This window comes from Notamacropus eugenii, chromosome 4 (genome assembly GCF_028372415.1).
Source record: "Notamacropus eugenii isolate mMacEug1 chromosome 4, mMacEug1.pri_v2, whole genome shotgun sequence".
Classification (NCBI taxonomy): domain Eukaryota; kingdom Metazoa; phylum Chordata; class Mammalia; order Diprotodontia; family Macropodidae; genus Notamacropus; species Notamacropus eugenii.
Genome location: NC_092875.1, coordinates 454,097,114 through 454,113,401, shown reverse-complemented (window position 1 = coordinate 454,113,401; position 16,288 = coordinate 454,097,114). Strand labels below are relative to the sequence as shown.

The window sequence follows — 16,288 nt, the reverse complement described above, 5'->3', positions numbered from 1 at the left end:
TCACTATTAGTTCCTCTGGCCTGTTTCAGCTTGCAGAGGTTGCCGATTTTCAGTCTTCTAATTGTCTGTCCTGGCACATTCAATAGAATGGTGCCTGCCTAGAACTCTTTGGGGCAGGGGTTAAGACAATCAGTTCTTTAGTTTAGTTTTAAGTATTTTGCTTCCTTCCCTGGATCAGACCACCGTGGTTACTTGTCTTAATTAACCTGATGAGAAAAGGCACAAAGAAACCGAGCACCCTAGACTAAGAAAGAAAAGCATTAAGTCAGTCAACCAGCCGATAAGCATTTATTAAGCTGATACAATGTGTCAGGTAGTGTGGATACAATGAAGCTAGGAAAAGATTAAGCGATTTTACTGCCCAAGGTCACAAAGGCAACGGGTGTTTTCTCTTGGGTGCTCTTTCCACCTTTTTAATGTTTTTTTGATCTTTTCAGATCCTATCCCAAGAGCACGGTTTCCGCCTCCTGACTTCCTTTAAGTTACAGCTAAAAACTTCTGTGGGCAGCTTTCCCCCATCCTCTTTAATTCAAGGCAGGCTTCCCCATTTGTACAGTTATTTGTACATGGTTCCCACCTTTCGACGGTGACTTCCTCGACAGCAGGAGCTGCCTTTCACTTTTCTGCATCACCAGCGCTTAGCTTACAGTGGGTGCCTAATAAATGTGTATTTACTGACGGACTTCTAAGCTCTTCCTTTTGGGCTTCTGGTTATTAAGAGTATTTAGGAGCCCGAGGGAAGGGTCTGGCAGCCCATTTAACAGCTCGCTCCGAGGGCCGCCAGGAGACCCCCTGGGTGTGGCTCACTTCACGCCCGCTGGGTAGTCTAGGAGCGCCCCATCCCCAAACCAGGAATCCCCTGGAGCGCATCCTCTCCGGTCCCCGCCCCCTCCAGCCAGCAGCCAGCAGCCAGCTCCGGGACCGGACCGGGCGGCTGGGCTGGCCGAGGAGCACAGGGGAAGTCTGGGAACAAAGCGACTCGTGGGCCGCGGGAGCATTTGAACAATGCCTCTGGAGGCGCGCGCGCCGCCGCCGCGAACCAGGCGGACAATTCAGTGGCCGCCCGCCACGCGCCCGGCTGGCAGGAGTGGGGGCCGAGCCGCGAACGCGCGCGCGCCCACCTCTTCCTTCCCTCTCCTCCCCCGCCCCTTCCTTTTCCTCCTCCATCAGCCCTACTCCCGGACTCTCCCCGCGCCCAAAGCTTTCCCAGGGCGCGCCTGCGCACAAGCGGCCCTCTGCTTTTCTTTTTTTTCTTCTCCCCCTCCTCCCCCCTTCCCTTTCTTTCCCCCTCCGGCCTCCCCTCCCCGTCACCCTTTCTCCTCTCTGTAGTTCCTCTCACTGCGAGCTCCAGGTCGGGAATCGCGACTCGGGCTGTGCTCCGCGCGGTCTCCCGCCCCCACCCCCTCCCTCCCTCCTCTCCTCCCCGGCCCTCCCTCCTCCTCCGGCCCCGTGGAGGATGAAGCCGCGGCGGCAGCGGCAGCAGCGCCAGCGGCGGCGGCGGCTGCTGCGGTGGGGGTGGCCGGGACTGGGGCGGTGAAGAGGCGGCCGCGGTGGCGGTGGTGGCGGCGGCGGCCCCGGCTCGCTTCCCCTTCTTCCCGTGCTCCTTAGTTAGTTACCGAGCCGGGAAGTTTTCTTTTGTGTGCGTGTGTGAGTGTGTGAGTGCGAGTGCGCGCGCGCCTTCGGACGGTCTGCGCGGGGGCGTGTGCGCGCCTCGGCCGGGCCGGGGTCGCGGGCGGGTGTTTTTTCCCCTCCTCTCTTTCCGTAGCCGGTCAGGGCCGTTCCGGGGCGCCCGGGCTGCAGCCCCAGGGGCTCCTCGGGCCGGAGGGCGGGCGGGCTCCGGCCTTTTGTTGTTGTTTCCTCCGCGGCCCGGGGAGCTGAGGGGGGGGCCCGCCGGGGAGGGGCGGCCAGGACCCGGGGCCCTGTGGCCCCCGGGGCTCCCGGACGGGCAGGGCCAGGCAGGGCAGGGCCGAGCGGGCTCCAACATGATGGCGGCCGAGGCGGCCGGGAGTGAGGAGGGCGGTCCGGCGACCGCAGGGGCGGGAGGCGGCGGAGGCGGCCCGGCCTCGGCCGCCGACCCCGGCCCTTGCGCCACGGTGTGTCGGGTCAGGACCCCTGCGGCCCTGCCCTGTCCGGTGCCCTCCTGCCCGGGCCCGGCGCCCGGGCTGGGGGGCCCCGCTTTGTGCTCGGCTCTGGGAGCCGGGCCTGGGGCGGGAGGGGTCCCCGCCGCCGCGGCCGGCCCCCAGGGGGACGCCGCCCCCTCCAAGGGTGCCCCCGTGCCCGCCGACGCCCCCGGCCCGGGGGGCTTCCCGCCTCTGCCGCCGCCGCCGCCGCAGCAGCTGCCCGCCCTCCTAGGCGGGGGCCCGGGGACCGTGGACGAAGGCGACTCCCTGGACGGACCCGAGTACGAGGAGGAGGAGGTGGCCATCCCTCTGAACGCGCCCCCGACCAACCAGTGAGTCCGGAGCCGGGCGGGTGGGGGAGGCCGGGGTCGTCCTTCCTGAGGGGTCGCCCCCCCGGACTGGTCTGGAAACCGACCGTTTGGGGGGGACCCTGCGGGCGTGCTCCCCGCGCCTGGTGCCTTTAGGATGAGCCCTTGGGGAAGGCGCAGAGTTTGGGGAGATGCCCGCAGGGCAGCACGGCCCCCGGGTGGGAAGCGGGTCAGTGGGGCTGCTGGACCAACTGCCTGGGTGAAAGGGTGCCAACCCAAACTTGTGGGCGAGCGAGGCGGGGAAGGGCTTTGCAGTTTTGGGAGAAGAGGAATAATTTCAGGAAGCAGTGCCTCCCATTCGTGGTAGGGGATTCAGAGTTTTGAGTTATTACAGCTTTTTTTCCTTCCCAAATACTGTTCTTTTACTGAGACACCCATTCAGTACAGTACTTGTTGAATTGGGAAGAAAGGGAGAAAAGTTTATGCTTCCTTTCGTCGTATTGATAGCTTGCAATATTCCAGTAATCACCTGAAAATTAAATTCGCAATCCCAGGAGAATCTGTTTTTATGGGTGGTACTGCTACTGTATGGAGTGAGCAGTATTAATTTAATTGCTTCATCAAATGATACTGTTTGGATCCTGAGTTTAAAGAGATGTGGGACTTGGGGTTAGAGAAGAAAACTTCAGAAGGAGTGTAACCCTGGCATTCTAAACATTTTTATGACACTTCTCTGTTAGTTTAAATGGAGGCTTTGAATCATACTAGGCTTAATGTGTGACAGAACCAGAAAGATTTAAGTTAAAAATCTGTGCAGGGAAATAATTGGAACACATGACTTACGATATTTTGATTTTAAGCTACTTTAGAAGAGTTTAAGTGGATTATTCTTAAAATTAATTAGGAAAATATGCTGTAATGCTCAACACAGTAAAGCAGGATTCTTTTGATCTTTTTTTGTCAGTGCCCATTCTGATTTTTAGAGCAGAAATATAGAATTAAATTCTATTTATAAAGCCAGGACAAAAAGTTGTATTTCTGATGACCCAGTCCAGAGTGCAGTATTAAGATCAAATTTTATGATTTTAGGATAGCAGGTATGTGTTCCAAATTTGAGTGGTAGGAATAATAACCCTAATTTCAACCTTCTTTTACAATTAAAAACTTTTTCCTGTCCGAATATAATGTTTACCATTTTTTATCAAAAATAAGAAGTGTTTTTTGTACTGTATGACTAGTCTGCTGGATCACCATAGATTTAAGTTGTCAGTTTCATATCTTTAGTAGTCTTAACAGCCCAAACATACTAAGAGATGAAAATTAACAGTAGAAAACTGAGTTTGCAAAGGACTATTTTTTTGTCATGAATATGTATAATTTGAAAAGGCAATAGTTAAATGATGCTGAGTCTCTGGAAGAAAATTTACACTCTTTTGAACATCATCTATTCCCTCAGAGATTTTTGCAGTCCTCACTGAGTGTTGTAAAAATAGGTTATTTGGGGGCTGTTTTTGAAAATATTATGAAAGTTGTATTAATTTTCTTAACTATGTGTCAGATTGTAGCGACATTAAGCATTGTTTTTAAGATAGGCTAATAATTTTGTAGAATGATAGGAACTTGCTAAAAATTCACATGGTAAATAGTTTCAAGAAATGAGCTCACTTCTTGTGAGAATTTTAATAACACTAACGTTTGGCAAAATTTTTACTTTAAAAACAAAAATGTGAACTTGTAATAATAGCCTGCACTTATACAGCATTTTAAGATTTACAAAATGCTTTCTTTACAGTTGAGGTAGGTGCTCAGATATTTATTGGTCAGATGTTATTTTGTTTGTGTAAGTCTTACTATTTCTGAAATAAGCCATGTTTTAATATAGTCTGTAGTTGATTTAGTAAAATAGAATAATGAGCTGGAATCTTAGCTTATTATGCTATTGTCGTTCATGCCTCTGACCTGGTCAGGGTGTGGGACCTCCTTTGAGATAAAAAGATATTTTTGTAGCTGTACCCCATTGGAAGGGAAAACCAAGCAGCTCTTATGTAAAATATTGCTGTCTACATTAATATTTAGACTTCTCACCGGATTTAACTTTTTTGTGCTTAAAACCACAAATGACAACTTGTTAAAATCTGGTTCAGACTTTTATTGTCTGTGTAACCTTGGGCAGGTTATTTATCCTTTGTCTACCTCATTTATAGGTGAGTTTTATCATCTGTAAAATGGGCATAATAATAGCACCTACCTTTCAGGATTGCTGTTGTGTGTATCAAAAGAGAAATTTGTAGAGTGCTTTGCAATTCTTAGGACACTATATACATGCTAGCTATTATTACGAATATACTTTGTTTTGTTGCTTTAAAACATTATAGAAATTCATAAAGCATTCATTGTGACTTGCTTGAAATATGTGGTCTTAAGAGCTGGAGAATATTGGGAAACGTTTAGATAAGGCGTAGTCTCTGACTTTAGGGGACTTGCTATCAAGTGCAGCAGCACTGCTATGTAACAGTGCTTGGACAAATATATGATTTTATTCATGTGAGTACTCCCACCAGTGTTCCAGATCTCAATTTATCCTTAAATTTTTCATCCTTTACTTTACAATTATCCTTCAAGGGGGGAGGAGGGACACACCTTACTTTAGATATTTTGATAGTTCATAGATAGAAGTGGAACATGTAGGTGTTCATGGATTATCAGTCACTATCTACTTCCTTTCATGGTCATATATCTTTTGGATGATACTCTTTACACTGCTTCAGTACTTCCAGTGCATATGCCTAATATACAAATTAAATGCAAGTAATGAGAAATGTGAGGTCCAAAGGGGCCGTCAAATGTATTTGCTTTTGACTAGTTGCCGTGCATACTTTGTGTTATGTTGTATTGCATTTTGAAGATTTGTCCAATGGTGGAATTTATAGTACCTATACATACAGGATGCTTTTTACTTCAATACTTAAAAATCTGTGACTTCATGGATGTGCGGGCGATCCCTCTAGGAAACATGTAGATAGTAATCACTTCAGGATTTTGTGTATAGTTTCATAAAGTGGTCAAAAAATTAGTCACTTGGTCAAACTCTTGGTAAATAATGTATCAACCAAGCAACACGTATAAAGCGCCTGCTATATACTAGGTACTATGTTATACCAATATAAATTTTGAAATAATCCTTACTCTAGGTAGGCTTACATGTATACAGTAAGTATACATAAAAGGAATGGGGGAAGGGATTGGGAAAGTAGTAAGCATTTATATAGCACATACTATGTGCCAGGCAATATGCCAAGTGCTTTTTACAAATATCTCATTTGATCCTTAAAATGTATGAGGTAGATGATATTACTATCCTCATTTTAAATTGAGGAAACTGAGACAAAGGTTTAGTGACTTGCTGGGTGTTACACAGGCTAGTAAGTCTCTGAGAGTGGATTTGAACTCAGGTCTCCCTAATTCCAGGCTCAGTGCTCTAGCCGTGGTACCACCACCAGCTGCCTCATATAAAATATAAAACTATATACAATTTAACGTAAAGTTAATAAACATAGACACACAAATTGACTAAAGTGGTTATTTGGGAAGGATTGACACTAATGCTTAGGGTGTTAGCAGAAAAGACTTCTTGGGTAAGTCTTTGTATTTAGCTTTTATCTGACTGAGAGAGAGAGCCATACTTGAAATTTTCCCAATTTTCCATTAATTGGCAGAGCTCCACTCATCTGAGAGAACCCCTGGTTACCTCCATAACGTGATAAGGCATTGGAAGAAGATTCTGTGCCTAAGGAAATGTTTTACTTGGGTTATGTGTATTCATATATAGCTTTTGCTATCATGATTTTTAAAAAAAATTTTTATATCTTTTTTGAATTTGGAGAAAGATCCTTATTAAGTACTCCATTTGATTTGGATAATTCTTTATCCATTGATCATGGGTTAGTTTTGTGACCAGTGAATTGTAAATTTGGAAGGGACCTCAAAGGCCATTTATACCAGCCTTCTAATTTTAGCAGATGGAAAAAGTGCCCATGGTTGTATGGGTAGTAAGTGATAGCAGTAGGGTTAGAACCTTGCTCTCTGATTCCAAATCCAGTGCTCATTTTTCTACCATACTGTGCTTTTCATTACCAGTGATTTCAGGATCAGACATTTAGAGCTGCAAGAGACCTTAGAGACCTTCTTGTCCGATACCTTGGTTCTACTACGTAGAAACTAACTCCTTTTTCAGACTGAATCCCTCATTATACTGAAATCCTGAAGAGCAGGCACCATCTTTTGTTTTTTTTTTTTTTTTTTTTTTGTATCCACACTACATGGCATATAGTAGGCACTTAATAAATTCTTGGTGACTTGACTTTTGACAGCTTCCTCAAGGTCACTCATGTAGTAAGTGGTGGAACCCAGGAATTATATCCACAACCTCCAAGTTTGTATTCATCATTTTTGCCCACTGTAACTGTCTGTCTTTCGTAGTTGCTGCAATCTCTCATGTGTCGCTTCCTTTCCATTCCCATTGTAACCACCCTTTTTCAAGTCCACGTTTCTTCATACTGTGCTGTTGTTTAATATCCTCTTAATTTTTCTCTGCTTTCTTCATTCCTTCTTTTCAGTTACTCTGCTGTCTGATTAATTTTCCTAATTCATCATTCTGATGATAGTGTTCCTCTACTACTAAAGAAAAAAAATGTTAACGGGCCTTTTCTTGTTGAACAGACAACTTAAAAACTTTTGATCCTGCACCCTCCACAATCTGAGCACCAATCTATCTTTCCAGGAATAACTATGTTACGCTGTGGTCAGTGCCCACCTCCTTTCCGCCTTCCAGTGTCCCAAACTCTTAAAACATTCCTTCCTTCTTTCTTCTTTCCAATACATACCTATTGAAATCTCATTTCTGTTTTTCAAGACCCAACTCAAATACCACTGCTTTCAAGAGCCTTTCTTAGTCTCCTAAATTGAAAATCATTTATCAGATTTCCCATAGCACTTTATTTGGATCTCTTCCATGTACTTTTATCTTCCATGTACTTTAGCACATTCTCTTGTTTAATACCACTTTACTTTCTAATTAGATTTTAAACTTTTTGAGAAAGGAGCTTTGTCTTATGTATCCACCATCTTTCTCAAGTGTGTATTATGGTGTATGGCATTAAATAAAATGTTTGATATATGAATTGATTTAAATTTCTGTTTAAATAACATAATTATGGTTACAGAAATAGTATGAGATTCATGACGGCTTCTAGGCTTCTGTGACTAGCATTAGTTTTGCAAAATAATCCATTTTTTGAATTTGCAGTGTTTTGGAAAAGTTTAAGAAAATCTTACCAATGACTGTTTAAGATGGAAGCAAGCAGGATAGTTCTTAATGTGCTGATGAGTCGTGTTCTTAACAATTAAAATGTCAGATTAATCTTGAGTTGTAACTGTATTAAAACGGGATCAGTGTTTGATTTTCTGACTGATTAGTTCTTATGTTTACAGCAGTGTTTAAAAAAAAGGAGAGAGTGTTCAGGTTCACTAATTTAAACGAAGATGATGACTTCTCTATTATACTGTTACAAGACTTCATATGTTAGCTTGGCTATCTGTACTTTAATCCAGAAGGATAGCATCTTGAATGGATCAGTACAGATCTTTTACAACTGCTGAAAAGATTCATAAGAAAGCTGTACAGACTCTCCTTTGCATGTGAAGACTTTGACTTCTGGTTTCAAGTCTCCGCTCCACTGTTGCAGACTCCACTGTTAGGAGACCGATATTCCTAAACTGCAGTCCAGACCTTGTCATTCCCTTGCTCAGTAAATCCCTTGCTCAGTGGCAAATCACTTAATCATAGCCTGTTTCTTCATCTGTAAAATGAGCCTGATAATAGTACGCACTTTATCAGATTGTGAGCCCTCCAGGACCCGTATTCAGTTTACAATTCTGTTTATATACCTAGCCCTTTTAGCTTTTGGGAGCTGTTCTTTAAAAGAACACTAGCATCCAGGCCTTTGTTAATAGGCTTCACCACGTACCTGGAATGCACTCCCTCCTGCATTTGTCTTCCACAGAGCCAGGGTGAGGGTGGGAGGGTTGGATAGTTCTCTTTGGACTACCATAAGAGCCATAGAAGGGCAAGAACATGGTTGTTTTTCACTTTGTTTATGTATTACTGACAAGACTGTTCATTTGGCCATCATGAGCCTTCATAAAATTCTGACCATTATGTTATTTTTACCTCATGGTAGTAAGCATGAGAAACTATTTCATATTTTTTAGATCTTTTCTAATTATGTTACAGATAGTTATGGTATAGGGCCTACATTTTCTGTTTCTTATATCTCCCCATCCTGTTTAATACAGTTTCCTATAATCAGTATTCTGCTTGTTATTGGTTGATGCTTAAGCCTAAAACTTCCTAGTGATAGACGCAGCCATAAGAAGTGTAGTAAAATCTCCTAGATCTTGAAATCAGGTATCATACTGAATAGAGCCTTGGACTTGGCATCATTATTGGTTGATTTTTAGGTCTAAAACTTCCTATTGATGCATGGAGCAATAAAAGAGGTGCAGTAAATTTCTTGTCTATACATATCTTGAAATCATAGTGAATTGAGCTGAGGTTGGACTTGGAGTCAGGAAGACCTGAGTTCATATCCTGCCTCAGACAATAACTAACACTTAACCTCCCAAGGTTTTTGTGAGGATAAAATGAGATAATATTTGTAAAGCACTTTGAAAAATCTTATAGCAGCATGTAAATGCCTAGCTATTATTTGTTGGTAGTGGTAGTAGATTTGCGTGCTTTTTATTGCCTTTCCCCTCCCTCCCCCTTTTTCTTCCTAATCACTTTCTGTCACCTATCACTTTCATGGTAAATGAAATGGATTAACTGTTGAGCCACCTGTGGATGTGGGTGAGGGGGTAGACATGTAAGCTTGTTATAATTCAGAATTTCTTTCAATGAGCATATGGTTGTTAAATTATGTATTTAAGATAAATTACTGTTTCCTTTAGCTAGGCTTCAGCGGGTAGCAAATCCAAGAGCAGAAGTTCAGAATTCCAAAAACTAAAGCGCTTTTCAGTTTTTCTTCTGGTTTCAGCTCTATCTCTTTACTCATTCTGCTTTTTGATTAACTCCACATCTTTGATCAATCCCTTAGTCTTCCCCTTAGCAAAACTTTTTCAAAGTGTGAAGAAAGAATCCTATGTCTAGGATTAATAGAGTATTAATTTTTAAAGCAACATATATGCCAGTGTGGGAAGCGAGTTTTCAAAAAGCGGGAATGTGCATGGAACATTTAACAGTTTCCCTTATTTAATTTTCTTCAGTTGATATATTGATTCAGTTAATGTATTTACATACCTGTGTGGTATACATTTTAAGATAAAATGGCAGCATAAGAAATAGTGAGCTTTAGGATATATAATTTTTTAGGCAATTAGTAACTTTTATTCAGTGATTAGAAAAGGAGTGAGTACTATACTACTGTGCTAGATGCAAGAAATAAAAAGATAAAAATGATGATTCTCACCCTCAAGGAGCTTAATTTTTATTTGGTGAGAGAACAAGTATATAAATGTATGTGTGTGTGTGTGTGTGTGTGTGTGTGTGTGTGTAAAAATATAATTTCTGGGGAGAGAACTCTAGCAACTGGGAAATCAAGAAAGGTCTCACATAGAAGGTGACACTTGAACTAAGTTTTGAAGGAAAGTAGAGATTTTAAAGGGTAGTCGTGAAGGGAAAACATATTCCAGGATTGTTCAGATGTGTACTTAAATTATTTAGAATAGTAATAGCCTTCTAAGGAGACGCACTCTCTTGTTTTCCTTTTCAATAAAGTTCAAATTACTTTTGCCTAATATTTGAGGATTCTTCTCTATCTGACACTCTACCTTTCTTTGTTTTAATTAAAATTAATTATAATTTATTTATGTAAACTTAAAAAGACTTTGTATGAACAAAATCAGTTTAACTTTTACTAATGATGCTATCTGTGAAGTTGGGGTGGGAGGAGAATTTCACATCTCTGATAATGGCCTAATAGCAAAGAAATATAGATAGCTGCCCTTTCCTCTATTCTTCATTCATTCATTCATTCATTCATTTGTATTGTTTTATTTAATTTTTTTTATGTCCCTGTCACTTCTCAAGGGTACCCTCTTCTAATAAGTATCGTTAAAATGGATGGACACTTTCACCACATCTGATATTATGTGCCTTAATTGTTTCTATAGTCCATCACTTCTCTGCCTAGAGAAGGGAGAGTAAATTTATTTCACTTGATAGTTTTGATGATTTTTAAGTGTTTTCCCTTTTCATAATAAGGTTGCTTTGTAAAATGTTATCTTGGTTCCTTTTTCATATCAATTTATACAAAGCTTATTTCTTTGAATTCTTGATACTAATTCTTTCTTAGATTCAACATTATTGCATAACATTTTCATGTCCTAATTTTTCAGCTGTTCTCTAATTTATGAACATTTACACTATTCCTAGTTTTTTGTTTACCACAAAAAGTTCTGCTGTGAGCACAGTGCCTGGCACTCACTGCTTGTTAAGTAACTGAATGTTTTGGTATGGATAGCACCTTTCCCTCCCCGATCTCATTGGGGTATAATATGCCATAGTGATATCACTGGGTTGGAGAATATGTACAGTTAAGTGACTTTGCTAGTACATTTACAAATAGTTTTCCAAAAATTTGGCCTAATTCTTAGCCCCATCAGTGGTCCTTTAGCCTTATCAACAGTTATCATTTTAAACTCTTAAATTGGAATCTTTGCCAGTCTTATAAATATTAAGTAAAAACTAAGGTATTTTAACATATATCTCTTACTAGTGATTGGGATCATTTATGGAATTGTTGAAAGTTTGTATTTTAGAAAAAAACCCTGGAGGCAGAACCAAGATGACCCAGTAACAGCACGCACTTTCTAGAGCACTGCCCTCAAGCCCAGCCAAATACCTGTAAAAAATGTGTCTAAACAAATTCTGGAGAGACTTTAAATTTACATAATCAAAATGTATCATTTATCTTTTATTAATATCTTTCATTAATGATTTCTGTCTCTTATTCCAGAATGCTCCCCCCTATCATAGTTAGGAAATTTTCTTTATTCTCTAGTTTGTGATACAACCTTTTATTTTTAGGTCGTGAATCATTTTAGAACTTATTGTACATATATACTGCTCTGACTTTTCAATCTTATTTTATATTACTCCCATGTGTGCACTCTACATTTTAGACTAATTGGGTTCATCTTTGTCCCCTAACATACCCTACATTTACCTACTTTGGTCCCTTTGCTTTTCTTGCTGGAGAGACTTAGGTGACGTACTCTCCAGGCATGAAGTCAGGGAGAGTTAAGTCTCAGATACTGCCTCTGTGACCCTGGACAGATCGCATCATCTATTTACCCCTGTGTCCTTAGCTGTAAAGTAGGAATGTTCATCGTAGCTCCGTTATTTCTGTGTTGGAGTAAGGGCAGGTAGATGTTAGCTTTCATTAGGTATTAGTATTATTAGTTTCACCCCTTTACTTGTTTAATTCTTGTCCTTTAAAGTTCAGCTCAAATGCTGCCTACTCCATCAAACCTTCTCTGACTTTCTTAATATTGATGTGACATTTTCCCTATTGATAGTCAGGTAGTAGTTTTCAGGAGAAGGACTGAATTTGATAGAGCAGTCTTTTAGAAGCTTATAAAATTAATTGCTTTTAAAAATATTTTTCTTAGTGAAAGGGAAATTGTGTGGTTTACTATGTGTTTACTTTTAGTGAGTGTGCAAACTTCAATAAATTGTCAGTTTGACAAACCTTTCTTACAAATTAGGAAAGAAACATACCCAGGCTTCCTACTGACCACAGCAGAATGCTTCTAATTAATGTCAAGCCTGAATTTGAGGTATTGAGTTTCTGTGGGAAGACATATTTGAAATTATGATAAAAATGGATGAGGGGGAAAATTACATCTTTACTTCATATAATTGGTTTCATTTGTAATTCTGTTCTGCATTAAAAAACATTCTGAGAAGGGGCCCATAAGACTTCAATAGATTGCCAGAAGGGTCTTTGATATAAAAAAGGCTAAGGACCCTTGTACACAGTTTTCAAAGTAAACCTTGTATTTTGTATTTTGACAGTGTATTTCCTTTTCTTGAAATCCCACACTTTATTTCAGATGTTAACCTTAAAATGGTTTTTTTTTTTTAATATGGTGAACTCAATTTTCCAAATTGCTCTTCCTCCTATTTACTTTAAGGGGATGATCAAAATATTATGGAAATAGATTTTTGAAATAAAAGAACCTGAGTATGTAAGATGAGATTGTGAAATGTATAAAGACTCTTGAAAAGTTATTAGCGAACTTTTCTGGTATTATACATTTAGATCGCTGCAAAGAACTCCATTCAACAAATATTTTATTATTTACTGTATGATTTACTATAGGGTTAGATGTCTAGATATGGAAGTTAGACTAGAATGAAGAATCCTTAATGTGAGGAGGAGGTTAGACACTATCCCCCAAGTACTTAAAGAATATTTTAAAGTTTTTAAACTGGGGAGTGACATGTTTAGGAAGCTTAATCTGGTAGCAGTTGGGAATTCACAGGAGGGAACATGTGTCACCACCTTAGTACAAGCACTCCTCTTACTTACACCTGGACTTTTGTAATCACTTGGTTGCTTAACTTGCCACATGTCTCTTCTCTTTTCAGTCTATCCTCCACTTAACTGTGAAATTGATCTTTTTAAAGTGCAGGGTCTGTCTATGTTATCTCTCTATTCAATAAACTCCAGTGATCCCCTGTTACCTCTAAGACCAAATATAAAATATTGTGATATTCAAAACCTTTCTGCGACTGGTAACACTTTCACTTCTTCCTCCTACTCACTGGCCAAAGTGGGAGAGTTGCCTCCCCATTGCTATTTGCAAGTTCTCCTCCCACCACCACAACCAACTTCTCCTTTGAGGTTCATGCAGTCCACATCTACCACCCAGTTAAAATCCTGGTAGCTGTTGCCTACTTAACTCTAGGATATTCTCTTTCCTTCTTCAAGTGAGATTAGTATCTGGCTTACAATCTTTCTCTCTTGCCAAACTCCTACCCTCGAACTAGGGAACTTCAATAAACATTGATATTCCCTTAGCCTCCCAATTCATCAGTTTACTCATTTTCCTTGACCTACTCCTCCAGCCTACTTTAGCCATGCACCAAGATGGTCACACTCTTGATCTTACCATCAGTCACAAATGATTCACTTCCATGTTCATGAACTCTGATATTCCTTTATCTGATGATATGCTATTAGGATTCTACCTCTTTTTCTGACAGTCTTATACCAAATCCTGCTCTTTGTCCACACCATGGCCTCTAGTCCATTAACTCCTCAGTTCTCAGATAATCACACCATGTACTAGCTACACTCTCCCCGTTTCCCCATGTTGTCTCCTTGGTAAATCAGTTCAATGCTACATCCTCTTTTTTTTTCTTGAGACCCTTGTGTCTTGCCAAGTCTCATACTTAGATCACTTCCACCAGAGAGCAAGTGGCAAAAATCACACAACTGCCCAGACTGGGTCCACCACAAATTTGTTACATAAACCTCAACTGGACCCTTACTGCTTCTAGACAATCCTTTATATGCCCCCTTAATTAACTCACTCCACCATGACTGCCTCTTTTCATCCTTCTTCAAACTTTCCCTGCCACCTCCTCCCTCAGGTGAGACCCTTGCCTCATATTTTACTGAAAAATTGAATCCAGTCAATGAGGGCTCCCTCCTCCTTATCTTATATCATCCAGAAGCCTTCTACCATTATCTCTTCCTTCGCTGCTGCTTCAAATAATGAGGTGGTCTTTCTTGACAAAGCCAACCTCTCTTATTGCATAAGTGATTCCATTCCATCCACTCTCCTCCAACTGATTGCTCCCTCAGTCATCCTCGTCTTCTGTTTTGTCTTTAATCTCTCACTCTCTTCTGGTTGCTTCCCTGTTGCCTACAAACATGCACATGTCTCCTCCATCCTTAAAAAGCCCTTACTTAATCTATCTGTACTTAATCCATCTCATATCTCTCCTGTCTTTTGCTTTTCTTTGTATCACAAACACTTTTCCTGGCACTTTGTAAGTGCTTATTAAATATTTGTTGGCTATTTACTGAGTTGAAAAAAGATCAGTACGGATGTGGAAGTTGATGACAAAAGAGTATTTGAAGACTGAGTGACTGGAGTAATGGTAATATATTTAATCACAAAGATTGTAAGACCTTTGTGAATAATCTTGGCTATCAGCCTTAAGTACCTGTACCAATGCTTCCTAATAGTAGGAAAGACCATATAGTAAAGAACTGAGTTCTGGCCTTCGACTCAGGAAGGCCAGGGTTTTGATAATTAAATCTTTCCAGATACTGGCTGTGTGACCCTGGATAGATTTCTTGACCTTCTCTTTCTTTGATTGCAACCCAAGTTGTGCTGCTTTTCTAAGTGGGGAGGTGGGAGAGTAGAAGAGGGGACCTTTGAAGATAGTTGAAATTACTTAACCAACCTCTTATCCATAATCCTTGTTTTATTGAGTTTTGAGAGTAGGGGAAAATCAGGAGAAAATGTCTAGTCCTTCATCTTATTGGTCATAAGCTACACGTAACTTTTGCTGATGGTCTTTTTGCTTTAGGTAAGATGAGCAAATGTTACATGAAGTAGTGTTTTTTTACTGCCTTTGGTCTCAAGGAAAACAAACTCCACCAGTTCTTTGTCCTTTGAGCCATCTTCCCATTTAGCTGCAACTATCTTTTTATTTCATTTATAGTGGAAATGTTGACATGATTCAGTTCATCTATAGTATATCTGTTCTGTTGTTGGAAAACGACCTTGCATTTAAAGCATCAACAGTCAAGAGTTAGTGTTTTTGGATATTCTAAAAACTGATGTTTAACTCTTTGTCAGTATAGAAGTGAGAGTTGTATATTTCCAACAAAATTACTTACCACTGGCTAAGAATTAATTTTTATTGACTAGTCTATTGGTGATGCTCTTCAATAGTTAATTAGGCTAGTCCTCAAAGAGTAGACAGTTTGTCACCAGGATTGTACTCTGAACTCTTCTAGCCACCTTGGTGAAATCTATTAAAGCTTACCGGCATGCTTGTCCCCAAGGAGTAGGGTTAATAAGGATTCATTTAGATAAATTTGACAATTAGATCTATAACTAACGATATTCCTTAGCTAATGAAGTAGATATTATGGAGTATATACATTTTCCAAGATTCAGTAGCACTGAATAATACTGGTTTGGATGGACTTTGTAACTAAGATTTAGACTATCACTCTGGATTTATATTCTTACAATAATGACTATATAATTTATTTATTTAAAATTTTAAAATTCATTTATTTCCAAATTAGCTCATTTCTCACCCTACCTTTTTTTCTAACTCTTCCCTCTACTAAGATAGAGGTTCTTACTCTGGGGTCTTCAGGAACCCCCAAGAAGATTGTGGATAGATTTCAGAGAGTCTGTGAACTTGGATGAGGGGGAAAATTACATCTTTACTTCATATAATTGGTTTTATTTGTAATTCTGTTCTGCATTAAAAAACATTCTGAGAAGGGGCCCATAAGACTTCAATAGATTGCCAGAAGGGTCTTTGATATAAAAAAGGCTAAGGACCCTTGTTGTACCATATCATAGGAGTAGGAAGCCATGGGGGAAATGAAATAATAGATCGTGATTGGATAGATGATTGTTGGAGTTATTAAACATGAAAGTGGAACACTCAGGGGTGATGGCATGGTCAAAGATAAGACCATCCCTGTATGTAGTTGAGGTGAAGTAGAGGAGTACACCAAGGGAGTTAAGTAGATTGAG

At 40.7% G+C, this 16,288-nt stretch overlaps 1 protein-coding gene across 1 annotated transcript in view; it reads left to right on the top strand.

The window, feature by feature from the left end:
* The first annotated feature begins 1,485 nt into the window (after positions 1–1,485).
* Positions 1,486–16,288, top strand: part of RASA1 (RAS p21 protein activator 1) — a 113,617-nt gene continuing 98,814 nt past the window's right edge. Inside the window, exon 1 of the mRNA XM_072606203.1 lies at positions 1,486–2,452. Within this exon, the coding sequence (XP_072462304.1) occupies positions 1,983–2,452 (470 nt within the window). The 5' untranslated portion in view covers positions 1,486–1,982. The remainder of the gene's footprint in view (positions 2,453–16,288) is intronic.